Here is a 27029-nt window from a genome sequence, read left to right as displayed (position 1 = left end):
AGGATTTGACTGTGTTCCCCTTGTCTTCATATGTACAAAATAGTTGGTTTATCATGGCCCACATAGTTCATTTAATTCCAAGATGGCACATGGAATAGTTTACCCATCTGGGCCTAGTGAGTGTTTTCCCCCAGCTTTTCCATAGGGCCCAGCAGCTTAGACCTGCTGTAGGCTGGTTTGGCTAATACCAGTTCCTAGGACTTGTGAGGACCAGAGTATATAGGAGTACCTTACTTTTCCCAGCTTTATAAAAACTTACTTCCTTCTAGCTAAGAGTATTCTAAATAAACTAGTTTTCATTTTATTAGTGGAGAAATATCTGGGCCCTCATGATAAAGCCATATCTTCCAGGCCCAAGTCATTTTCTGTTGGCCTCTTTTCTTCTTGAAGGCACTCACTCTAGGCCCTAGGAAATGGAGGGCTGAGAGAGGGTGCCTCTGGCACCAGCTGCCCTCTCTCCCTTATCCAGCCACTCCCCTTGCTTTATATTTTAGTTATTTACCTTGAGAAGCCCAAGGGAGCCTACTTATTCTCTGTGGGTTCTGCAGGCAGAAGAAGTGTTTTAGGTTTATCAGATAACACAAACATAGAACTTTATTTTCTCCTGCAAAAAGCTTAAAAGTCCCAGAAACTTCACCACAGCTTCTTCTCTTAGGGACTAAAGTGTAGCACAGAGGTAGGCATTTCTTAGACGTCGTATAAGGGGCCTGGCTCTCGAATTATGAAACAAGCTTATCATAAAACAGTTTTATATTTGAGGCAGTTTTAAGAACTCATGCATAGCATGAGTTCTTAAAAATGTAAAAATAGCCTTTAAAAATATTAATACAAAGCAATACATGTTTACTGTTGAATAAAAGATAAGCAAATACTCCTGTAATTGCATCACACAGCAAAGCGTGAATACCCTGGAGTATATCTGCTCAGACCTTTTTTATTGATATGCGTGTTTTTTTATGGCAGTGGGACTGTTTGCATCCTCTCCCTTTGTTCAGTTATAGATAATAAAAATACATTGTAAGTTTTAGTGGCTGCAGGACATTCTTTTGTATCAGTGTACCATAATGTCTTTAATCATTCCTCATTAGATGAACATTTAGATTGTTCCATTTTGGGGCTCTTATAAAGAACACTCTATTGGAATCATTGTGCATATTCTTATTTCTTTAATAATGTTTGGTTGGTAGGCTCTAAGAAGTCGGATGATAGTGTGGTTTCTTAATTATTGTAAGGGGACTCTCCTTGGCTCCATTAAACTAGGGATTCTGCTAGGCATCTGGAAACCTGCAAGATTTTATGGGTAAGTACATTTTTCTAGGGTGAGGGTCTATAACTTAGATTCCCAAGAGGACTGGGATCTGAAGTAGATCAGGAACTGGTGTTGCAGCCAGATTTTCCACTGTATTCTTATTCTTGGTGCCTTCCAAGAGCAGTTGCATAAATAAGGCAGGTGGTATTTTGTCTTCAGGTATTTTCGAGTAAGCTGTGTTTGACACTGGGAAAGGTACAAAGAAGACAGTTTGATCAGTGAGCTCACCACATGAACAAAGATAGCTGCTGGACTCCTTTGCCTTAGTTCTCTGCTGACAGAAGTGAAACTGAAACATTCATTCAAGGCCTTCCACAGTCTAGAAGGGGCCTTTGCCAGCTCATCACCCTCTGGTGATGATGATGATAATGATGGAGTTGAAGGAGAAACACTGAGAAAGTGAGGAAGGCTGATCTTTATTGGGTGCTGGCAATATGCTGGGCATTGTTTTCAGCCTAAGAGGAAGTATTATTTGTTATCCTCATTTAACAAGTGAGGAACAGAGAGGTTGATTCACTTGCTCTAAGTTAGACAGGAAGTGGCAGAGTCTGAATTTGAGTCCATGTAGTTCACTTTCATAGTGTTCCTTCCTAAGCACCATATCAGGCTTCTCACACTCCTGTCAAATCGGATGCGCTGGTCAAACATTTACGTGGGCCAGGCCTTGCATTTCCTCTCTTCTGATTCCGTTCAAATCATTATTTTTTCTATAAGACTTTTATTCCCTTTCCATTTAGAAAAATTTAGAGAAATTCTGTCTATCCGCCAGGAAACTTTCCTTTGTTCACTTGAAGTGAGAGTAAAATGTGTTCCTCCCCCCACCCTCCCCCGGTTTGTTTATAGCTTGCACTTGATATTCACATCTGATCTTGTGATAGAGGCGGTCACAAGGGTGTTGGGTAGGAAAGAACAAGAACTTTGGAGTCAGACAGACTGGAGTTCAGATCCCAGCTATATGGATCATTTATCCCTTGAAGGGCCAGATTTCCTTTATGGGGATAGTAGTACCTGTCTTATAGAGATGTTTGTGAGGATTAAATGACATTATTTAAGCTTGTCCAATTTGTGGCCCATGGGCTGCATGCAGCTCAGGATGGCTTTGAATGCAGTGCAAAACAAATTTGCGAACTTTCTTGAAACATTATGAATTTTTTTTTAAGCTCATCAGCTGTTGTTTGTGTATTTTATGTGTGGTCTAAGACAGTTTTTCTTCCACTGTGACCCAGGGAAGCCAAAAGATTGGAAACCCCTGATTTCTTTAATTTTTAAATTATTTAAAAATTTCTGGCCAAACAGAAAACCCAGTAGACACTCCTGATTTAAAGGGTGTCCTGCTTGGCAAATAGTGGGAGCTCAGGAAGGTATATAAACCAAAATTAAAATTGTAAGTCCTTCAACTGGCTGAAGGGATCCTTCTCTCAGCTAAGGGAACCCAATAAAACCTGAAAAACTAGCTTAGACCATGATGGGAAAGTGGGTGGGTGGAGGTCAGACAGGCCTCATTATGCTCCCCTCCCTTTGGAGTTGGCACACAACTGAGCAGCATGAACATTAAAATAGAGATCCTTAGGCTGACAGAACAGAACAGACTCTTGGTAGCAATAAGAAACCAAATTCTAACCTGACTCTTTAGCATCACATAACTGATAGCAGGGCCCTGAAAGACATCAGATTACTATTTTACCCCAAAATATATTTCTTTGACGTATTTTAAAATGGTCCTGAAATGCCGTCTCTAGTAGGGAATGTTTACATTCTGTAGAGAATCCCCTTCCCTTTCCAGGTTTATTTCTGATCCTGAAGAGATTGGCTGAGAGTCTAGTGCCTTTTAAGGATCTGAATAGGAAACATTTGCCTCTGGGGGTGGCCATCTCTGGGACTTCATCCACATAATAAAAACCTTGGTCTCCATAACCGCTTACCTTAACTCAGACACTCCTTTCTGTTGATTTCAGGTCTTTAGATAATAACTCTTTCAACAAAGTGCCAATCAGAAAAGTCTTTGAATCCACCTATGACCTGGAAGTCCCCCACCCACTTTGAGTTTTCCTCTCTTTCCAGACCAGACTGGGATCTACCACATACACATTGATGGATATCTTAGGTCTCCCTAAGACATATAAAACCAAGCTGTAACCTAATCACCTTGGGCACATGGTCTCAGAACCTTCCTGGGCTGTCTGTCCATAACCTTGGCAAAATAAGCTTCAAAATGGGTTGAGATTTGTCTCAGATGCTTTCTGGTTTACAGTGACAACAATAATAATGGGGCATGCTTGTTACGGTTAGCAGAGGAATCCAGGCTTTCAGAGAAAATGGAGGGTTTTTACTCCTAAGAATCGCTGGAACTGCCCTCCCCAGAGCCCCTTAGTGTCTTCCTACCTTTATAAAGCAGTTCTTTCCTCTGTCAAAGATATGGCTCCATTGCCACCTCCGTCGCATGTTTCCTAATAGTCCAGGCTGGATTCTGTTTGTTTCTTCTGTGTCCCTTCCCACAGCATCCATTGCTGCCCTTTATCACTGTACTGTAGTGTAATTGTCTTTTGGGTCTACCCTTTCCACTCAGGTAATTCACTAAGGGCGGGTGACTCCTCCTTCACCTCTGTATCCTCAGTGTCCGGCACAGGCACCTTGTAGGAGCACTGTAAATATTAAAATAGAATAGAATAAGTTTCCACCAATTACTAAAGAGGTGGAAAGGAAGAAACCTCTGGGTCAGGTAGGAGATGCCAGGCTGTGGGATTTGAAGGTAACTCTGTAGGACTGATGCATTTTGAGCTGGGAAGTAGTTTCAAAAGAGGCTTCTTAAGTGGTAGCACTGTACAGAATGGATCAGTGCAGAGAGGAAGCTGAAGTTGGGTCAACCAGCTATCAGTCTGTCCAGGATACTAGTCCTCTTTTGCTTGTTCAGTTATGGATGGGGTAACTAGATGTTTTTTATTTGAAAAGATGAAGTCCTCCTATTGCCTCACACTACACAGTTCTTAGGCATAGCAACAAGATTTGCCTGAGAGATGGGAGCAGCATTTTCATGACACGCATCCTAAGCTTTTGAATAGCCAGACAGATGGTACCCTGTCACCTGTGTGAAGACAGCTTCCACCAAGAAATTCAGTGCATTAGTTGTGATCTCCCTGTGACTCCTACAGTAACTATTTGTCACTTGGTTTTAGATAACTCTGTTATAATAGGGGAATGGATGGAATACAGTTGTTGAGTTGTTGCAAGTTCCTTGAGGGTCTCTTATTTGAAGGGGAAACTCATGCTGCTGGTGGCAGCAGGGTACTTCCTGGTGTGCTCATGGGTTTGGTTAGAAATGGAGGAGAGGTTTTGGATGGGTTTAAAGTCTGGAGACCTAGAATGCTTAAAGTCTGCCCCAAACCAAGGGTACTCACCCTGTGAAGTTCATGAGGGAGGAACTAAAGAACAGTGTGAATGTGGCCAGGTGTAGTGGCTCACGCCTATAATTCCAACACTTTGGGAGGCCACAGCAGGTGGATCACTTGAGACTGTGAATTTGAGATGAGCCCGGCCAACATGGTGAAACCATGTCTCTACTAAAAATACAAAAACATTAGCTGGGTGTGGTGGTGCATGCCTGTAGTCCCAGCTTTTCCAGAGGCTGAGGCTTGAGAATTGTTTGAACCTAGGAGGTGGAGGTTGCAGCGAGCCAAGATCATGTCAGTGCACTCCAGCCTGAGTGACAGAGCAAGACTCCATCACAAAAAAAAAAAAAAAAAAAAAAAAAAAAAAGGAACTGTAAATGTGAAGCAGAATGTCATATAAGTTGTTTGCCTGACTAGTATCTGACTAAGTCTAAGCTTTTTGGAAGGCTGAGCTGGGACAGATGGTCTATTCTCAGGGTCTGTAGGGTCAGTCTTACCTGCTGAATGTTGGTAAGCAGCCCAGTGCAGGTATGAGATGAAAAATGCTGACTAAGCTGTTCTTTTAACATGCAGTTGTCTCTGTCCATTAGGGATGGTCTTACAAACTGGGACTTCAGCAAAGGTCTTGAAATCTGACTTAATCAGGTGTGGATTTCCCCCTTGAAGAGGATTGTAGAGAACAGAAATGTGGAGTCTTTGAGAGCATCCACTAATGAAGGCCTGTCAACCCCTATCCAAATATCATGTCATTTTTGACCAGGATGTAACCAGGAGGCATGGGTTTGTGATTGAGGTAGCTATAAGGATATTTCCATCTCTCTTGCTTAACTATAAAATGTAGTAAAGTAAGGGAGAGTGTGATCAGACCAAGTGAGAGTTGAAACATTAAGCATCCTGGATCTCCACTTCTCTGCCCTAAAACAGAGATACTAACTCCATGCTTATAGGATCATTGTGAGGCCTGAAGGAGATAGCAGATATTAAAGAGCCATACTCAGGCCCTCGTGCCTGGTCACTCAGGTCTGTGTGACTCATTCCTGATGGTGACAGTGCCCTGCAGTGGTAGGTGACTTTCCACCACTCAGCATGTTTCACTGACTCTTGGTGCCCAGGTGGCTGGCCTGGTGGGTGATAGGGAACCTGGATGGCCATGCCAGCCAGCCATGTGAGTTTATAGGTGGAAACTTCTAGACATAAAGGAAATGTGCAGGGCTTCAGTGATCTTTTCCTCTATACTGTGGTGTTTGAGAACTTTTTCTTTGAGGAATAGTTTTGAAAATTGCATGTGTGGGTGCAGTTTAATTATAGTCTCATTTTTCAAGCACAACTATAGAAGCGTTTGTTTTTTCTTGAGCCACGCATCAGTTTCTTCAAAGAGCTCATCCCAGCCTGCAATTTCCAGGGTTCTGAAGTATTTTTAAAATAAAGTTGTTAGTCTCTTTGAAATCTGGGCTCATGTGCTTCCTTTCAAACAGCAAATGATGACATGCAGGAAGAGAGCAGAGCATCTTTTGCCCAGCTACATTCTGAGCTTTATTTTGTTTTCTTTTGTGATTTTTTTAAAGTCATTTTCCCTGCTGTAGACAGTGGGTTTTTCAACTGTACTCATGTACTCCTTTCCCTAGTTTTAATCCTACTTCTGAGACCCTTCCTAAAGGAAATATTAAAATGCAGATAAAGCTATATGCACAAAGATGCTTATTTCATTTACTTATAAAAGTAAAAATTTGGAAATGACCCAAGCGTCAAATAGAGAACTGGCAAAATTGTGGTAATGCATGCCTACAGTGGAATATTAGTGCAGGCATTAAAAATGATGTTTCAGAAGGAAATTTAGTGAGAGAAATGCTTATAATAATGTAGTAAGTGAAAAAATTATGTTGTAATACGGGATCTTCCATGCCAAAATGCATTAAAGAAAGAATGGAAGGAAATCCAGTAACTTGTCTGGGGGTGCCAGGATATTGATCTTTTTTTGATTCCGTTACTCGTTTTCTGTAATGAGCATATATTCTGTTAGTATCAGAGTTTCAGAGAAAGAAAAAGAACCTGCACCAGCAATGCCTTGTGATTGCTTTTTAGATTCAGTGCTGTCACCTAGAACTAGTGTCAATGCAGTGATAAAGGGGAAGCCTATAGTCTGAATTGTACTCTTGGTAATCCTCCTTTAAATATCCAGGATTGTTATAGAGCATTTAAACAGGTGGAATAGTGCTTCTGCAAATGAATGAGCAGGAAATTATTAGGGAACACTTAAAAACATTTTTTCCTCCTTCTTTCTTGATGTTATTTCTGCTTCCAGGAAAATCAGCTGGAGTGGAAATGAACACCCACACCCAGAATGAACTGATGGAGAGGTGAGTGGTAACATTTGTTAAGAAGACTTTCTAGGACTTTCTAGATCTGATTTACCTGCCAGCTTTTAAAATATTTTGGCCCCTTTCTATTCAATTTGTTCCCTGCTTCTTGTAAATAAAGTATAAACATCTATGCAACTGTCAATGGCCTTACAAAACCAAGAGTTCATGCCATATGTCCTGTTGCCTTCATTCATTCATTTCAGGTTACCTGTGTCACTTCTATTAGGTGATTTGAACCAGATGACATATTCATTTGTTGGCTCCCAGCTACCTGCAGGATAAACTCCAGATTCCTTTACCTGGCATTTGAGGTCCTTCTCAGTCTGACCCCAATTCTCTTCTCCCGTTCCTATATTCTCCTCACTTCCCATCCCCAATGTACCCCATGTTTTAGTCTTATTTGGCTTTGTATTTTCTACACCATGGCTGTGCACTCTACCTTCTTCCTCTTGAAGTTTGAAAATCATTCTTTAGAGTCCATTCATATGTAATGAACCTGGTTCTCCCCAATACCCTCCCTCCCCACCACATCCCAGCATCAGTTATTCTTGCTGTAGCGCTTGGACATAATTACATTACAGCATTTATTACATGGTATTGCAATGCTTTCTACATTTATCTTTCTATTCCCAGAATTCCTTGGAAGAGGAAAGGAGCTTGCTAGTGTTCCCTAGGTATTGTGTGTCAGCAGCTGCCATAGGCATTTCACATTTACTAGTTCTCGCCATATAAGGTTTGAAGTAATTATTTTAGGATGAGGAAGTTGTGGGTCAGAGTTGCATACTTGCCATTACGAGGCAGGGCTAGGATTTGAACTCGAATCTATCACACTCCAGCCAATGCATGTCCTTCCTTTTACTGTTATTCCACATCGAAAGACAATGACTGTGTCTTGAATATCTCTCCCTGCTTCAGCTCTAAGTTTCTGGCATGTAGTTGGAGTTCAGAAAATGTTCATGGAATAAGTGAATTGTATAATTTCTTAGCTTCTCTCTATTGTCAACTGAAAATGCCCAAGTCTTGCCCTCTTTTATTTAGTTTTAAAAGATTTGAATGCTATTAATGTTGCTGTGTACTTTCCCCTTCTTTAAAGATGTGGTCCTTTGGGCTTCTGGGAATAAAATAGAGACCAATCTAGGGTGCAGACTTGTAGATTTTATTGGCATCACGAAGGGCACTAGCTTCATTAGAGAGAGTTGGCAGAGAGCTATCACAGCTCATGGGAGGACATTTATAATCAGAGCTTCTGTAAGTTTAAAAGAAATACTCTTCTCCCACTGTAGTATTGTCAAAGTCCCAGTTCAATTCTCCATTTCCATTCTTGTTGTAATAGATCACATCCCACCGGCATGCTTTAGAGAGGGCAAGGAAGGTTTCCCAGAGTGGGGACATTCATAGCCCAGATCTAAAGGGTGAGAGTAGAAGGGGCTGGGGGCTGTCGGGAGAGCATCCGTGCCTGAGGCAAAGGAGGCATGGTCCTTTTGAGCAGTGTAGCTGGCACAAAGAGGGTCAAAAAAGCTGGAGAGGCAGGCTGGGTTCTGTTGGGCTGGTCCTCATATGTTGTGTTAAAAATCAAAACTCTGTAGGAAGTAGGGAGTCTTCGAAGGAGGATAAGCTGGAACTAGACTTGATCACATTTGACATTTAGGAAGACTGTTGTGGTTGCTTGCACAAGGAGTTGGAGTGAGGCATGGAATCTCTTAGCCTCCTCAACCAGTGTGTCATTCCTTTGCATTTCTGACAGATTTGTTTTTTACCTTCTGTTCTTCCTCTCTCGACTGTAGTTTAGCACTCACATGGGCTACTTCTAAGCTAATTAAGTGGGTGCCCTTGGCCCATGCTGCACTTCTGCAAGCCACCAGCAAGCCTGTGCATCCGTCACACTGTCTGGGCAAAGTCGCATCAGGTGTTTACCTGTTAATGAATGCATTGCAGCCTTGGAGTCCTTTGCTCTTGCCTGAACTCATGAATAATGAGACTGTGACTGCTGACAAGAAGTAATAGGCAAATGTGGGAGAAAAAAAAGAGCTTCAGTTAAGGAGTTTATCTATAATGGAGATTCATATGGGCTTTTCGCAGCATTCAGATTGTTTTTTCTCATGGCTTAGGTGGTCCTTGGGAAATATGGGTTAATAACCAGATGATTGCCAGACTAACGATACTAAACCTGCTTGGGAACCATGAGAGTTTTGAGATTTTTAAATCCTTAGGTCACCTCATGGTTTTGGGCTGGGCTCCCACATTCTCCTGCGTCCTTGGAGCCAGGCAGGCCTGGTTGGAATCTAAACTGTGCCTCTGACCAAGCTGTGAGACAGTGGGCCAGTTTATGATAAGCCCCAGTTCCCCCAGTCTAAATGAGTAATTCCTGCCTCAAAGGGTTTCTGTGAGGCCCAACTGAAATCTCAAGAATGTTTGGTGTAGAGAGGTTATTTGGTAAACAGCTGCCATTGACACATGTCCTCTTGGGTCCCTCCCCTGTAACCCAGGCTGTTGGACAGGCATAATCCCCTGCTTCCCCTTTGTTGGATCCAAACTCAAGCCCACTGAGCCTTTCTTGCTTTTAGAATGTCGTTGCTTAATGTTGTAGAGAAATCAAAGGTCTGAGTTAAGTTGCAAACATGGGGAAGTTACTAAGGGTAAAGTAATCTTAAGTATTCATAAGTCGTAGTCCTGGCTTGGGATTTTAGCATGTGGATGATTTATCTTTCAATTTCAATGGTTAAGGATTGAGGAAGACAACTTAACCTCCCAACACGTTCTAACTGAATCTCCTGAGCCTTCAGCTTCTCATGCGCTCTCTGATTATGAAACATCTGAAAAGTCCTTCTTCTCACAAGACCAGAAGCAAGATAATGAGATGGAGAAGACTTCAGTTATGGTGAACAATTTTTCTCAAGGTAAGCTAAGTCTCATTAAGCATTTTAAACATGGCCTGATTAAAACAATAGTTTGCCATCTTACATTAGTAAGCAGAGTGTGCTGACATTTGAGTATTTCTCTGATGAAGGGAGATCCCATTAGGGCCAGTGCAGGTCATTCAGAGTATCATTTATCACTGGAGAAAGCTATTGATATTAGGTTGCTGAAAGTGTTGGTGACTTGGGAAAAGTCACTTTTATTTTTTAAATTATGACGAAATATATGACTTGCCATTTCCTGCAGGCTGTGTGCCACTGAACCTGTATGTCAGTGCAGATTTGTGAATTTCCTATTGTTTCTTTCAAACTCATCCTAAGGCAGGGTCACTTCAAAGACTCTTCTGTTTTGAGTTGCCGAAGAGTATCTAGCTCCCTGCTCTGATATTTTTATATAAATACAACATTTGTGATTGTGGAAATTGACTTTGTTTTCCTTTGGTGTAGACCCATGGCCCATTGGGTAAGGCCTTTTGTCTTAGTCTGTTTGGATTGTTGTAGCAGAACGCCATAGAATGGGTGGCTTATAAACAGTAGAAATTTATTTCTTATGGTTCAGAGGCTAGAAAGTCCAAGATCAGGGTACCAGCCAGCATGGCCAGGCTCTGGCAAGGGCCTTCCTCCAGGTTGCAGACTGCCATTTTCTTGTTGTATTCTCACGTGGAAGAAGGAAGGCAAGAGAGCTGGGATCTGTTTTATAAGGGCACTGATCTCACTTGTGAGGGCTCTACCCTCATACTACTTTGGTAGATTATTAATCTCCCAAAGCCCTTGCTTCCTAATATCATTACATTGGGGCTTAGAGCTTCAACATAGGAATTTTGGAGACACAAGCATTCAGTCCATAACTCCTTTGTTCTGCCTCTGACCATGGACTGAGTTAGCAGATGAAAATTTTCATAGAGACCCCATGCAGTGTGTAAACGAGAAAAGCATGGAACCTTCATCCTGTGGTGACCTCTGAGGCTTCTTGAGTCACTTAGGATTCAGAGGAGCCCAGTTTGAAGACAGAACACATACCTAGAGTGTGAAGTCCACATTGTTGGTGAAACTCAGGTATCAGCTGGGGTCCTCCAGCAGCATCATCTAGACCTAGTTTCTTGGTATTTCTGGCTGTATCTCTCTGCGGTTTTTGTGTGTTTCTGAGTACTTGGTTTTTCTTGGTTATTTCTGGCTCTGCATTCTGCCTCTCCTGAATTTAGGTCATACCACAAATTGTTTCCCCGTCCCTAGTGCCACTTCCTTCTGTATTGTATCCATCCGGTGTGTAACTCAGTGACTTTCCAAGAATCCCCAGAGGCCACTCCTAGGAGGCCTTTGTGCAGACTTGATTGAGGAACCAGAGGAGAGTGGTGTTTACAACGCAGCAACCAAATGATTTAAACTGGAACACGTGGAATTCCTGTTCTTTTCACTAGGCAGTTCCCTCTTCTCCTTCTTGCTAGCCCCTCTTTTTCCACCCTTCACCGTGTCCCCCACCCCAACCTTGTTCTGTTTCTGATGTAGAACCTTTTAGGCATTTCTTCTATTTTTTATTCCTCTGGGGACCCATGACCTTGGGCTCATTATGCTCTCTTAGTGGGTTACCTGAACTGGGAGAGTGCACCCTGGAACCATCCCAGTAAACTCACTGTTACTTTTTTGGTGTGTCTTCAGCCTTTTGGTCTCTGCATCTGGTTTATCTTTTGTCATATTAGTGACCTATGTAGAGAGATAATTTAGTATTTTTCTTTTTCTCACTTATTATTCTGTCATAAGCTTTCTGACATGTTACATAACATCATTTTTAGTGGCTTTAGAATAGTCCATTGAGTGGTGGAATTGCAGTTTTCCTTCTGTTCCCTGGTTGCTGAACATTTAAATCATTTGCAGATTTCACAATCGTAAACAATGCTGCAGGGGATGTCTGCGAACATGAAGCTTTTGTCTTATTTGGGGGCTTTTTGTAATAGAGATTCTGTAAATTGAAACTGCTAGGCGAGAGAGACACTTTGTTTTGTGGTTCCTTATTGGATGTATGCTTTTAAAGAGTTAGCATTTGTCAAAATGGCATTATTCCGAGAGAGAGAGAGAGAGAGAGAGAGAGAGAGAGAGAGAGAGAGAGAGATTTTTCTCTCATTTTGTAAAGGCTAGTATAGTGTTTCCTTCTCTTCAGTTTGGCTGCATAATTAATAAGTGGTGTCCAATTCAACTGGGAATGTTTCCTTAAGCCCAAGTGGTGATTTCACCTCTTGGCCAAAGACTCAGTGGAAGATGGCATGTATCGATGGCTACTAAGCATTTATGTCACCTGCTCACAGTTAGGAGTGTGTGACTTGGATAAACCAGCAAGGAAGGTTGCAGTCAAACAGAGAAGTTCCTAACTGACTCTGACCTGACTAGCTGCTGGAAGATTTGCAGGGCAATAAGGCAGAAGTGGAGAGGTACAGTGCCACGGGTGCCAGGTGTTTAAGTGGGGAGATACAGTGCCGTGGGTGCCAGTAGCTTTTTGCAGAGTCCTTCCATGCAGACATTCCACCAAATTACTTGCCACTCTTCTGGCATTAGCAGGAGCTAGCTGAAGGTCTGGGAATTAAGTCATCTCATAAACATTCAAATTCATGGTAAAATTACTATTTAATTAGGAAAAGATCTGTAACATTGTGCTACTTTTAAATGAAAGTCATTTTGGAGGAATTAAAACTGGGTTATAACATTAGTGTAATGTTTTAAAACAAACATTACTGAGACATACTGAGTATACCCTAATTGATAAATTAAAGACATTAGTTTTGCCTTTGGATACTTAATGTGATTATGCTTTAAACACTGACTCTAGAAACCTACCTCTGGTTTGGAACTGTGCTTCCTTCTTTCTTTGTTAAAGTGAGATGTGGCAGATACTGAACAAATACATGCTCCTTCTGGAAAATTTAGAAAATTTAAAATTCTATGTATTATTAAGTATTACGTCAAAATGTAATATAGAATTTTTGAAAAACTAAAATCTGCCACCTAAAGGTAACTGCTATTAATATTTAGATATATTTCCTTCTTTTATATATTTGTGTCTTTCCTTATCTATACAAATCTTTAAGTAGAGTTGTGTGATATTGCGAAGGATATATTTGGTCTTCCTGCCAGTATCCTTCATAATGAACCAGTAAACATAAGCAAATGTATCCCTGAGTTTTTGAGCCGGTCTAGCAAATTAATCTAACCCCAGGAGGTGGGTGAGGGAACCGAATTTTGAGTCAATTGGTCAGAGGCACAGGTTAAGCAACTGGGGGCTTGTGATTGACATTAGAAGTTGTTGGAGGTGGGCAGTCTTGGGACTGACCCTCAATCTGTGGATCAGGCACGTAGTGTTAGAACGGAACTGAATTAGAGGACACCTGGCTGGTGTCTGCTACAGAACTGATTGTTGGTCTGTGGGGGAAAAAAAACCCCTCACATCTGGTCACAGAAGTCTTCTGTGCTGATTGTTGAGTGAGTGTATGGGAGAAACTGAATGTTTTTTTTCTATAAGTTGTGATTATGTTCAATAATTAATTTTGCATCTAAGATTTAGTATAATTTTTTAATATTATATAGTCTTCATAACATAATTGTAATACTACCTAATACTGCATCATCCTGAATGTACTACAGTTTTTTATTTAACAGTTGGAATTACTTCAGTTCTTAGGGTTACATCTAAAGCTAAGGTGAACCTTTTCCTGCATTCCGGCAAATGCTTGTCAACATCTGTGGTGGTATTTTAAATAGAGTCCTAAGAGTTGAATTATTTGGTAAAAGACATTAGAAACTAATTTTTCTAAGGTTAATGATAGAAGTAACCCCAAAGTATCATATGCATTTATACTCATGCTAACAAGATGTACTCTTGAGATCACTTTTCTTATTACCATTCTCACTAGTATTGTTTTGCTTTATTTTTTAAGTCTTAAATTAGTAAATGATAAATGGATAATGTATTATTTTCAAAAAATTAGTCTTGAAAGTATCTGGATTCATTATGAAGGTAGTTTAATCAACTCTCAGGCAATTCAAGCAGACTTGAACATGATCTGTTAGTTTCACCATAAGGAAGATTTGAAATTAATATTTGATATTTAGAAGAATAAAAGACTACATTAGAGTTAGCATTAAAATTGTATGGAATTTAATTTTTCTATGTGATATAAAATATCTTCCTCATGGAGGGCTACAGAGAATCATTATAGAACTGTGTCTGTGGGCTGTGGGAAATAGCTCAACCTCCCCATGCCTAGGAAAGAATTGCCAGTTGCCAACTATCTTAATACATCCAATACTGTTTGGAATTTCAGGAACCCTGCATAATGCGTAAATTTGTTGGAGGTTTAGACTTTAAATTAAAAATGCCCTTCTTTCCTGTAGACTTACTAATGGAACACATACAGGAAATTCGAACTTTGAGAAAGCGTTTAGAAGAATCTATTAAAACAAATGAGAAGCTCCGGAAACAGTTGGAACGGCAAGGATCTGACTTTGATCAAGGTAAGGAAAGACCTCCCAGAGGGCTGTACACGTCTGTGAGTGCTTCACTGTGACGCATTTGCCTGAGTAAGCAACTGTGTGCAAAGCAGGTGCTTGATAGATGTTCATTTCTCCATCTTGGAGAAGTCTGCCAGCCTCTGGCACCCTGAATTGTGACTGGCACCTCATTTGACTTTGGAATCTGGAGATAAATGGATGCGGATTTTAAGATAAAACAAAGCAATATATTGTCTTTTCATCTATAACGGATTATAAAACAATCAGCATTTTGGCAACCTGGTAAATTTCGCATGCCACTCTAAAGGTCACACATATTCCTGCATAACCACAGTTAGCTCCGAATAGAATGATTGTCCATGCAGAACTTAAAAATATCCCCCCACCACAGGTAAGACATTCACATGCTTCAAAAATTAAAAACCTCCACTCTTTACCTATCAACCCTTATTTTCCTTTCCCTCTTCTTCACTTTTTTCTTGTTTTTCTTCTGTATCATTAACAGTGATTTTTAAAATGCAGATACCAGTATATATTCTTATTCTTCTCCTCACCGCAGAGGTAACATACTCTATATCCAGGATTCTGTCCCATGTGTCATGGAGCAGTAAAATCTTGGACATCTTTCCTTATTGTTCTAGAAAGAGTTCCTCCTTCCATAAAGCATGTATCTTGAAAACAACCTGGTGCACTCGGAAAAGACCGAGATTGTTTAGGAGTTGAACTGGCCTGAGTATGGACTCTGTTCTGCTGTTTATTAGCTTTATGACTTTGAGCAATTCACTCATCTCTCCCAGTCTTAATTGTTTCATGAAACAGGGTCATTGTGAGATTAAATGAGGCAATGTTATGAGTAGGGCCTTGCTCAGTAAATGGTTGCTTTCATCATCATTATCACTTTTTTTTTTTTACTATTTTATTCTGTATAACATTGCAAAGCTCTGCAATGGACAGGGACCCTAATGTCATTCCCATTTTTAGAGATGATAGTGTTGTAGTGGAGCGAGCATAGAAAGTCAACACCAAGACAAAAGTATGTCAAATTGCAGGATCTTTATTGCCAGTGGCCACGGAGGACTCGAGTCTCTCCAACCTGTGGCCCCGAAAGGAGGGTGTTAAGACCTTTTATACCTGTAAAACCACCTGGGGAGTGAGGGTGAGGGGCAGGGGTGGGGGTGAGGGGCTTCAGACATTCTGAGGGCTAGCGGATTCTGTAAATCACCTCCTGGGCGAAGATGAGGGTGAGGGGCTCCAGACATTCCGAGAGCCAGGGGACTTTTGACATTCCAATTGTTACTTGAATGGTTCACAGAAGTCAAAATAAGCATTTGTTTACACATTGTCTGGGTAGGATGGAAATCACAGACCTTAATTACTTATTACAAGTCGAAGGGGCCAAGATGGCGTGGGTTTGGACTGCTTGCCTGTCACATTGGGGGTTACAGAGAGCAGTTTCAACAGAAAGCCGAGGTATGGTTGAGGTATGCAGTTTTAATGGGGCTTTTACCATGTCACAATAGAACTGAGTTCTGGAAAGATAGTGCTCCATGGCAGCACCTGAGTCCTTGGACCCTTGTCCAGGTGTCATTCCTCTCTAGCCATCATCTAGCCCCTCTAGCTACCAGCTGGGAGAGACATCTTTCCAAAGTACTGTGCATGCTGCAGTTTGCAGGAGAAGCAGAATGGCTCCATCTGGCCCTCTACCTCCCTCCTCCCTTCTTCCTCTTGCTCACTCCACCTACTTCCTGCATGCACCCCCCTCACCCTCAGGGAAATTGATTGATCTGAGTTATTAGTCGTATCAAACACAGGCAAGAAATACACACCTGGGCCCTTCACATTCACTCTTGGTAATGCCTGAATTAGATTCATTCTGTTTTACATTTTCCCTGGCAAATCCAATTATAGAATTATTTGGGGGCGCAAATGGCCACCAGCTACAATGGAGCAGGCAATTAATTGCTCTGGAGAATAATTCACTCTGATGGGAAGGTTTACAAAAGGATTCATAAAGTATTTACACTGGTGGAAAGATGTGCTGTTCTCACCGTGTTGTCATGATGTCTGAAAAGACAAAGGAATAAAAGTGGGTCCGCCTCCGCTCACTGTGAAATGTTCACCTCAGGGAGCAGGCCTGAGAAAGGTGTGGCTTCTTACGATATTGAGCTGGAATATTGTTAAAAAACGGCTTCTCATGTGTTAGAGCTTCTAGCTCGTCACCAGTTGTACAGGCTTATGGTGATGACACTCAGGAAAGACTAGCCTCCTAGCATCAGAAGTGGCCTTCCCTTGCTCAGGTTTAGGCTGGCCGGGAACTGTTCTTTGGCCTAATTATTTCTTTGCAAAGAAATACTGCCTCCAAAGCTATCACCTTAGCTTGGTCATGGCAGACTTTGGTAGAATTTTTCCTGCTTATTCATATTACTTTTTGGTGCTGCTCTGGCTTCAGTCTATCATTAATTGTTTTAGTCATACAAATGGTAAAAGCAGTAGCAGTAACATCATTTTTATTTAGTTAATGGAGACTTAGGGAAGTTATGTGATTTGCCTGAGGTCATGCCGCTATGAAGAAGCCAGAGCCATGGTTCAACAGTGTCTCTAAAAAGATACCAGCGTTCGCAGGGGAGAGTGGAGGAAGATGGTGGGGAGAGAAATAGTGAGTAAAAAAAGTATATGACATTGCAGTAAGTGAATCATTATCATGAGAGAAAGGTAGTGCTCTGGAGTGGAAGGACTGTGAGCTCCTTGGACAACTGATGTCGTTCCTCCCCTGCAACGAGTTTGAATAGGATAGGTGTTCAGTTGTGTGCCAGGATGCTTTCAGCTGCAAGCAACAGAATGAGAGTAGCAACTGACGGTAACAACAGGGATTGTGTTTTCTCACCTAACAAGAAACCCAGAGGCAGGTAGTTCCAAGGTAGGTTTATGGCTCAGTGACAGCAGAGTTTGGGTTACTATCTGTGATGACTGCAGTAGTTACAATCATCCCAGTCTCTTAGACGGTGTCCAAAGCATGGGAAAGAAGAAGGTGGGGCCCCTTCCTGTCCTCTTTTCATGCTGGTGGAAAATCTTTCCCAGAAGACCCCGGCAGACTTCCTGTCAGGCCTCATTGGCCAGAAGTGGCACATGACCGTGTCCTCAATGCAGGGTGGCTAGGAAAGCAGGAATCTGGCATTTTGGCTCTGTGGTGTAGTAAGTGGACCCAATGAGTGTGGAGGACATGGAGGGAAGCATCTGCCTGCCACATAGAGAAGGCACCTTGCACACAGTAGGTGCTCTCCTGAGGGTGGCAGTGAACTTGAATGTTATCTGTGGAGTAGAGGTGTCTAAACTAAGAAGATGGCCCTTGCGTTTTGTTGTGTGATTGTCCTTTGCCATGGTGGGTCATCAGATGTTTCTGAATAGACAGTTACTTGAATGGACTTTGTTTGGGATAATAACCTGTAAGCACTGGCAGAATAACGGGGAGACAGGGTTAGAGAGCAAAGTGATAAGGCCTGAACTTTAGGATGAAAAAAGGGTAGGTCAGTGTTGGAAGCATTTTGGAGGAAGCAGCAGCAGTTGTGATTCCCTGATTGGGCAGTGGAAGAGAGAAGGGTTTAGGATGGCTCCCAGCTTTCTAGCTTGGGTTAGGGATTGTGGCGATACCATCTCATTAGGCAGGAAACAGGTGAGAGAGAGCAGGTTTGGAAGGATGAGGAGTTCAGCTTTGGCTCTGTGGACTGAGTGACAGAGTTGCCTCAGTGGTGAGGTGTGGCAGGCAGCTGGATATGTAAATTTTGACCTTGGGAGAGACATCTGTGAAGGTGAAGACTCTCACTTGCTCACCCCACTCCTGGTCCAAGTCTTCTGCTTTGTTCTCCCTTAGGTAAGATGTGGGGGAGCCCCTCTTGCCCCCTTTTTCAGGCTTACTCTCATTTCTCTTTGGCCTCTGGTAGTTTCTTACATAGTTAACAGAAGCGATTGTCATTGTATGTTGTGTTAACTCATTGTTTAAAACTGTTTTCTAGAAAGTTCCATCTCTGCTGATCTAAAGACTGTTTATAAATCAGTCTTCATGTGTGTTTTTTTAGGTTCTACAAACATTTTTGCTTCTGGTTCCGAGCTTCATAGTTCTCTAACATCAGAAATTCATTTCTTGAGGAAGCAGAACGAGGCCCTCAATGCAATGCTCATTAAAGGATCCAGAGGTAAGAATTAAAGGAGTCACTGGAAGCCTGGAATGCCAAAGCCTTCTGTGACATGGAAAGAATGCAGGCATTGGAGTCTGACCAACCTAAGTATGAATTCTGTGGCTCTGCGATGGCTTTACACCATTTAATTGTCACAGTAGCCCTGTGAGGTGTTCCTGTTTTGTAGCTGAGAACACTGGAATCAGAGAGGTGCTGGAATACCTCATAGGGCTGTTGTGACAATTGAATGATGTAGTGTCTCTAATAGGGACTCAGTAAGTGTGTTACTTCATTTGCTTGTCACTCATCCCCTCTATAGCCACGTGTCTTTCCTCCTAGTTCACAGTGGGGGAAAGAAGGGCTGGAAACACAATACTGCCAAAATCTCCACAAGAGAATTCCTGCTATCAGCAAGATTTATCCTATACTTTTTATAAAGATCCATTATCTTACTTCCTTCTATTTGGAGCTTGGCTCCTAAAAAGCTTTCACTTACATTATCTTTCACTATTGAAAACAATTCTGGGATAATGTATCATTAGCCCTATTTGACAGGTAAGAAACAGGCTTAGAGAATTGCCCGGCCTGTGGTCACAGAGCTAGAAGGTGGTACAGCTAGAACTTGAGCCAGCTTATTCCACTTTTCCTAAAAGGATATTGATGTTCCTTTTGGCTTAAGAGATGAAATTGGGGCTTCAGTCAGTCAGTCATTCACTCAGCAGACATTTCCTATCTCCTGTTCTACTTCAGGGCCATGTAGACTCTGATACAGAAATGAAAGAGATTTCATCCCTTCCTTCAGTGAGCTCATAATCGGATGGAAGAGACAGCCAGACAATCATGGCAGGCCAGTGTGAACCGCTGCCATGATAAAGTCAGACTATGGGAACTGCAGGACCCTAGAGAAGGCATCCTGACTCAGGAAAAGCTTGCCTTGAGAACGGAGTCGAGGAGGGCTTAGTGAAGGTGCCAAAGATTGAGAGGAGCCAGGGCCCTTTAAATAGAAGGAAGAGAGCAGACAAAGGCCCGGTGGTTAGCAATGAAGAGAGACCAGGCCTTTCGGGAAGTGAAGGAAGCATGACGTGTCTGGAGCTTGAGGGGAGAGGTGAATGCTTGCTTAGAAATTATCTTGTCATGGTTAAGAATGGAGTCAGAAAACCTGAGTCCGAATTCTGGCTCTGCCACCTACTGGCCGTGTGACCTTAAGGAAGTTTCTTATCTGGAAAGCAGAAAATAATAGTGCCTGCCTTGGAAGTCAGCCCTGAAGATTAACCAGGGCACTGCATGTCAAGGCCCCAATGTCATACCTGCACAGGTAGTGCTGGTGCAGCTCAGCTGTTACCACCACCAGCACTGCTGGCAACTGAGCCTGATGGAGCTTCCAGCCCCCAGAGTGCTCCTGAAGACCTGTGGTAAACCTTTTATAGATGGCAACCAGTTAATCCACACAATAACACCTGTGAGGAAACACATTTTATAGCTGGTAGCTCAGTTAATCCCCGTAATAACACATATGGAGAAGTGAAGAGCCTCCTCACTCAAGGTTATGAAGTCAGGAAATGGAGAAGCCGCTCTTGAATATGGCCTCTCTGCCTCAAGCACTGTGCTCTTGACCACGGTGTCTCTTGTACCTCTGGGTGTATTTCATTCCTCAGGAGAGGTGCTGTCCTCAGCCTCAGGAGTGAATGGGCCTCAAGGTACCATCTGTACAGCCCTGCTGGCCTCCTGGGGCTAGGTTGGTAGAAGGCCTGTGGCCAGTCCAACACCCATTCCCAGAGTTCTGGGCCCTGTGTTTTCCTCTGTCTGTACTTTCTACCTGCTGCTCTGTGAAGGCAAAATAACTAGGTTTACATGGCCTGTTGTTTAATAGAAAATTAAACAGACCCATTTTATCCCAGTGACGTTTAATCTGCAGCCTTGATGTTGACAAATTTATCTGCCCAAAGTGTGTAAGACAATTGGAATGCCAAAATCATAAATGCCACATCGAATCTCATTCTTTTTTGTATTCTTGAAGTGCTGTATTTATATAATAAGGTTGGAAAAAACAAATGGTGGCCCTTCTCAGTGGCGCCTTTTTGTGTTTGCAGATAAACAGAAGGAGAATGACAAATTACGAGAGTCCCTCTCCAGGAAGACCGCGAGCCTGGAGCACCTTCAGCAGGAGTATGCCAGTGTGAAGGAAGAAAATGAAAGGCTGCAGAAGGAAGGCAGCGAGAAAGAGAGACACAGCCAGGAGCTGATCCAGGAGGCCCGCCACAGCCGCCAGGAGCTGAGCAGGTAGTGGCTGTGCTTCCCTGGTGCCCTGCTGGCTGAATCACGCATCCGCGCACTGGGCTGCAGTTGTGGAATCAGGCATGCAGGCCTCTGCACTAGTGCACAGTGGCAGGCAGTAGACAGAAACATATTTCACATCTGGTGGGCCTACCACATGTGGAGAACAATCCCGTAAGGAGGAGAGGGCTTGGCAGTGGGTTGCTGTTTTTTGTCGAGGGCGAGTCAGGTAAGGCCTTTCTGAAAAGATGCTGTTTGCACAGAGAGCTGTGAATGTAGTGAGGAGGTGAGTGCTGCAGCTACCTGGGGAAGATCATTTTAGGCAGAATGGGCGCAGGCCCTGAGGCAGCGTGGCTTAGACCTGTGCCCGACAGAGCAGGGCAGTGCGTCCCGAGAGGCAAGAAGCTGGGGGACGAGATACCGAATCACATCGGGCCACAGAGCCAGTGTGAGGACGTCAGGTTTTACTCTGAGTGGCATGAGAAGCGTGGGAGATTCTGAGCAGAGAGTAACGTGGATCTGCTGTTGTTTTTAAAAGGATCGCACCAGTTGTCCTTTTGCCATTTCCCTATTTGAGTCTGTCCGTTTCCAAATTTGAGTTGTTCCTGTTGGCACGTGTGAATGCCCCACTCTTGAAGAGTTACTGTCATCACCCAGGGTGGTGCACTGAGGTAGCAAGATCATTGTCTCTGCCACCAGATAGTCCTGGGCCTAAGTCCAGCTCCCCTCCTGAGCTGTGCACCCCTGGGTAGGAGACAGCCTTTTTGAGTTTCATTTCCTCATATCTCTGAACTGAGGATCAGAGGGCACCGACCTTTTAGGGTGTCTCTGAAGATTACATGAGATCACATAGGTAAGGGGCTGGACGCAGGGGCCAATTAGAAACTGTGGCTGTCACTGGAATTCTTAACCATGCTTGTCACTTCTTGGTCCACATTCTTGTGACTGAGGGTGGAATTGGCCTACCCTGTGGGATTTGAATAAGTGATCCTAAGGTAGAATTAACTTCTCCGTCTCATCCCTGTGGGGCCTTCTCAGGGTGCAGGAGGAGGTGAAGTTGAGGCAGCAGCTGCTCTCACAGAATGACAAGCTATTGCAGTCCCTCCGAGTGGAGCTGAAGGCATATGAGAAGCTGGATGAAGAGCACCGGAGACCGAGAGGTAATGGGGGCTCTGGTCCGAGGCCCTTCTCATCTTGAGGCTACTGTGGCTTGGGCTGTAAGCCCACCCAGCAGCTGGTTGTAGGCACAGGTGGGCAGAGCTCAGCACTCTCCATTCTGACCTTGTGGGTAGAGTAGATGGGTGCTAAAGCTGGCGCTTTGGCCCACTCTTCTTCTGAAGGAACAGCAGGAAACATGGAAGGACTGAGGCTTAGCAACCAGGCCAGCTGAGGTCCGGGTTCCCACTCCCTTGTTCTGGGCTGTGTGACCCTCAGCAGGCCACTTCACCCTTTGAGCCCATACCTGCCTCTATAAAACATGTTTCTCAGCACCTGCTGTGTGGAGAGTTACGTTAAAAATTGAATGAGACCATTTATTAAAAGCATCCTAGCATGGTACCTGACATAGTAGGCACTCAGGAAATGACTTTTATTACAGTCATCTTGCTATGTGTTACTTTTTGCCCTTTTATTCAGCAAACATTTATGGTCACCTCTCATGTGCTGGGCATTGCTCTGGGGATGCTTGTTGGCTTCAGTGCTCTCTATATCCTGAGAGAGATACCAGATCAGAGTACCTCAACTATAAAGTCTAATGTTTCAGAATCAATTTTGAGGTGTGGTGAGGTTTTTTTTTTTTTTTTTTTAAAAACTAATTTTCCAGATGGTTTCTCTCTATTGAAAGTTTATCTAGAAAAGGGTCATCTCACAGCTTTTATTTTTCTCCTCAACTTGCTTTTCTTATTCTTGCCATTGTGTCTTTTTAATATACTGTGGCTCTTAAAATCATCCCCTTTTATTCTATAATTCTAGCCCAAATAGATTTTATTACTACTAGACATAATTTCGGGGTTTGGTGTGCAATTTGCTAGGCTTTTATGGCCAGAAGTGAAAATTAATTTCCAGCTCTTATTTAGCCTGTGGAATAGCAGCAATTAAGTCTGCCAATATTTTTGTTTCTAAAGTCAAGTTGTTATTTTAAATTGTACCTAGTTCTTAGGAAGGGGGAGGGTGAGGGTGGTGGCGGGTGTAAAACACGATTGAGTTCCTTCGATGGCTGACCCTGTGGTTGTGGAAGATGTCAGGGCTTCCCTTTGCACATGTCCACAGAGTCGTCGGGAGAAGGCTGGAAGGGGCAGGATCCTTTCACAGACCTGCACAGCCTCCTGATGGAGATCCAGGCTCTGCGGTTGCAACTGGAAAGGAGCATCCAAACCAACAGCACACTGCAGAGCAGGCTCGAGGAACAGCTGGCGAGGGGGGCGGAGAAGGCACAGGAAGGAGCCCTCACTCTGGCTGCCCAAGCCCTGTCCATCCCTGAGCTGCCCCTTCAGCCCAACAAACACGGTACTGCACCTGCCTCTCCCCACTTCCTAAGCATGCAGTTCTGAGCGTCTGTGTGTGACATGTGAACTTCTGAATGATGCCTTTGCCCCACAGAGGTGTCTTTCCATTGATAGCTGACACACTGTAGCCTAGGAGCCAGGGGACCTGACTGCTAATTAATTAGCAGTCACCTTTGGCAAAGTGGTGTGGTCTGTCTGAGGCATCTTCATTCTCAGGGAAGTGGAGTTTGGACTTCCAGACAGCCTCAGTGCCTCTGGTGTTGCTCCCTCCTAGTTAGTCCTGCTCATGTCACTCTGATGCTGAAATTTCTTTTAGTTTTCTGACTGCCTTTAAAAGGGAGCCTAAACATCTTAATCTGGCTTTCAGTGTCTTTCAGGATCTGAAAAGCATCCTGATAGGTTTAAAAAGTAGATCTATTTTGCATTTGCTTGTGGGTTAATTGCCTAGCCCTGGAGAGGCTGTAGTGGGTACCAGAAAGAGGGCCAGACACCTCTGCCACCCACCCACCACAGCGTGTGGAGCAAACCAGTAAATGGCAGGCGCAGAGCAGTCAGGCAGCCTATCCTCTGCTCTAGAGATGAAAAACGAAGGCCCAGAGAGCGGATGGTGCTTACCGAAAGTGGCACAGCAAGTAGGTGGCAGAGCTGACGCTAGAAACCATTTCTAGCTTTGAGTCCAGGGCTGTTCCTGAACCCCACCAGACCCTCTAGAGTCTTGGGTATCCTGGGATTGTCGTCCTGACACCAATAGCATCAATGTGTGTATCCCGTGGAATGAGGAATGCCAACATGCTTATAAGCAAGTATTGTATTAAAATTTGGACTGACTTTTACTTGGATACCTCTAGTTAAAAAAGTAAAAATAAATCTTAAGGAGCACCTAGTCAGTCTGCCTTAGAACTTGTAGTGAAACTAATCAGTTCATTGATTTCTCATTGATAAGGATCTTAAAATTTAATCAAAAAGATGATATAATATGAAAAAAGTGAACAGAGAAAAAAGTTCATGATTCTGCACATTCATCATTTTTTAACATTTATTAAATATGAGCATGAATTTATATTTTTCAAATTGGTTTTGTGTCATTCTGTGTCCTTTCTTTTTGTCCAGTATTAAATCAGACACGTTCCCCCCGCCTTCACACGGGCTTCCTAATGACTGTTTGCAGGTTATTCGCAGTCACCAATCCATGACCCTGTTGATAAAGTGGTCTCTGCTTTGGAGCCATAGTAGGCATCAATGTTAGTATGCTTTTTGCTGTTAAACAGTATTCTTAGGAGAAAACGCTACCAGGGAAATCTCAGAAGTTTGGAAAGGTGCCATGTTGCCACCTTCTGAATGGTCTGCACATCAGCAGTGTACGAAGGTAGTGGTTTTTGCATGACTTCATCAGCCTTGGGCATTACTATTTTCAACATAGGTCTGTACCTGGCCCTTTTTAAGGCTTTGAGGATGGGATTTAGGAACTTATGGGGTGGGCTAGGGGATATTGGAGCAGGGAGAACAATTCTGTGCTTGGGGAGCCCAGGAAGGAGAGTTGGGTAGCTCAAGTGAGGAGGCCATCCAACAGCCTTTACCTGCTTTTGAAATTTGCTCAGAGGCAGCCCTCGGCATGCCTGGCCAGGAGGCATCCAGGAGAGTGTTCACAGTGCTGCCTCAGCAGGAAAGTTTTCTAATTTCCTTGAGTCAAGATCAGAATTATGTCATAAGCAGCAGCATCTCTTCCTTTGCAAAAGACTTCTCAGGTCTGTATTTAAGTGCATCTGTTATAAAAATTCTGTTCTAAAAGCTGATGTCTTTTGCTGAGAGTGATTCTTCTCGGCGCCAGCTCTGTGGAGCTGACCTCCTGACTCCTTGGCCTTAGGAATTGTAGCAGACCCTTGGGAGGTGCTGGAGTGCAATTAGCCCGCCTCCCAGTGTTGCAGGAGCTCAGATTGGGGTTCCTAAGCCCTGCGCTTGCTTGCTCTCTGCCACTGACATGGTGGGTTATGCTGGACAGATCACTTTCTATCTCTGCCCCTTGGTCTCCCCTTCTCCATTAAATCTGAATTACAATGTGTTCTGCCCACTGAGGTATTGAGTCCAGTAGCTTTTCATATGTAAAAGTGCTTTCCCAATTATAAGGTATTGCACAGGTCATCTGTACAGTATCTATTGATTTTTGCCTCCTTACAGTGTTGGAAATACATCACCCTCTAGATCCTTTTGTGGGTTACTCTCATTTCTAGCTTAGATTAGTGTGGCAGCCTCCTGACCCACTCCTCCAGTACAAAATACAGACCTCAGCTTGACATTGCCTTGGCCAAAGCCTTTGAGTGGGTCCCTCAGTCCTCATGGTTCTGGCCTTGCATCCTGCTTTGTCCTTCCCTGCACCCTGGGCCTTGGGCCTATGAACTGCTCATTTCTCCCCAGGTGATGATTCTACTCTTTGTCCCACTGTCTGCCTTTCACCCGCCCATTGTGCTGCCTGGCATTTCTTTTCCTCCTTCTTACCATAGGTCAGTGTCAATCAGTCTCCAAACGTAAGGTTTTAAAATAGGTATTAGCCTTTGGGAAGCCAAGTTGAGGGTAGTGCCCCTCACCTGAGCCCCAGTAGCCTGTGTTTCCCTGCCTTGTCCTTGATCACACTGAAATAAAATTGCTTGTTGACTTTTCTGCTCATATATTTCTAGGGAATGGACTGAGCCTGGTCACTCTGTCTCCCTGGTACCCCACACAGATGGTCCTGGCAGGGCAGAGGTCCAGTGAAGATATGAAGGAATGCTATGTGTGTATGAATAAGTGAATATGAGGTGCTTGACTGTGTTCTCATTCAGTTCTCTCTTGAATGCTGATAACAGTGACACTAACAGTTCTTATTTTTTGCATTTTGTAGATGGGGACAAATATCCCATGGAAAGTGATAATTCATTTGATCTGTTTGATTCCACCCAGGCAGTGACACCAAAATCAGGTATAAAGATGAAGTCTGGGTAACTGTGGCAGCATTGGATGTGACAGTAAGACTTTTTAAATTGCAGAAAAGGGTGTCCCTGGTCCCAGCTCAGGAGGGTATTGGCAAGGCTTTGGGATTTCAGGTTCTCAGCATCTCCAGCTGGTGATCTCCTCCTCCAAGCCAGTTAATCCACTCCTAGGTGTTATCAACCTTAGAATGTCATTGGGTCCTGTTGCCGTAGATTAAACTTGTGACCACCTTTGTGAGGCTTTCAAAGGCCCTCCAGGATACAGCTCCAGTGGGCCCATCCAGCCTTATCCCTTACCCTGGTGTAGCCACACACAGATCACCATCCTGTAGACAGGCCCACGCTTTCCTCTCACTGTGACTTTTAGACCCCCTTTGTCCCACTCTTTGTCAGTAAAAGTCTCGTTTCCTCAAGACTCATCATGAATGCACATTTCTCTGCGACATACCTTTGCTGCTCTCCCTGGTCAGAATGACTCATCATTAGTGTAATTCTTGCTATTTGCTCAATCCAGCTCAAATGCTGCTCCTTCTCAGAAGCCTTCCCTGTTATCTCCCTCCCTGTATAGATAATTGTTTTTCCTCTGTCTCTGACCCTTCATCACTCTGCTGTTGCACCTCCTGCAGTATCTGTGTTCTGATCAGACTGT

At 43.4% G+C, this 27029-nt stretch overlaps 1 protein-coding gene across 4 annotated transcripts in view; it reads left to right on the top strand.

Moving 5' to 3' along the window:
* The window catches only part of CDK5RAP2 (CDK5 regulatory subunit associated protein 2), a 209894-nt gene that overhangs the window by 167767 nt on the left and 15098 nt on the right, over positions 1 to 27029 (top strand). For all 4 annotated transcript variants that reach the window (XM_054236374.2, XM_009002215.5, XM_009002222.5 and 1 more), the window contains 8 exons: positions 6998 to 7052; positions 9780 to 9952; positions 14351 to 14470; positions 18541 to 18657; positions 20730 to 20919; positions 21952 to 22073; positions 23182 to 23418; positions 26293 to 26370. In XM_054236374.2, the coding sequence (XP_054092349.1) occupies positions 6998 to 7052; positions 9780 to 9952; positions 14351 to 14470; positions 18541 to 18657; positions 20730 to 20919; positions 21952 to 22073; positions 23182 to 23418; positions 26293 to 26370 (1092 nt within the window). The remainder of the gene's footprint in view (positions 1 to 6997; positions 7053 to 9779; positions 9953 to 14350; positions 14471 to 18540; positions 18658 to 20729; positions 20920 to 21951; positions 22074 to 23181; positions 23419 to 26292; positions 26371 to 27029) is intronic.

The sequence above is a fragment of the Callithrix jacchus genome, chromosome 1 (genome assembly GCF_049354715.1).
Source record: "Callithrix jacchus isolate 240 chromosome 1, calJac240_pri, whole genome shotgun sequence".
Taxonomy (NCBI): Eukaryota; Metazoa; Chordata; class Mammalia; order Primates; family Cebidae; genus Callithrix; species Callithrix jacchus.
The sequence above is the reverse complement of the archived record's forward strand: the minus strand, read 5'-3'. Positions and strand labels throughout refer to the sequence as shown.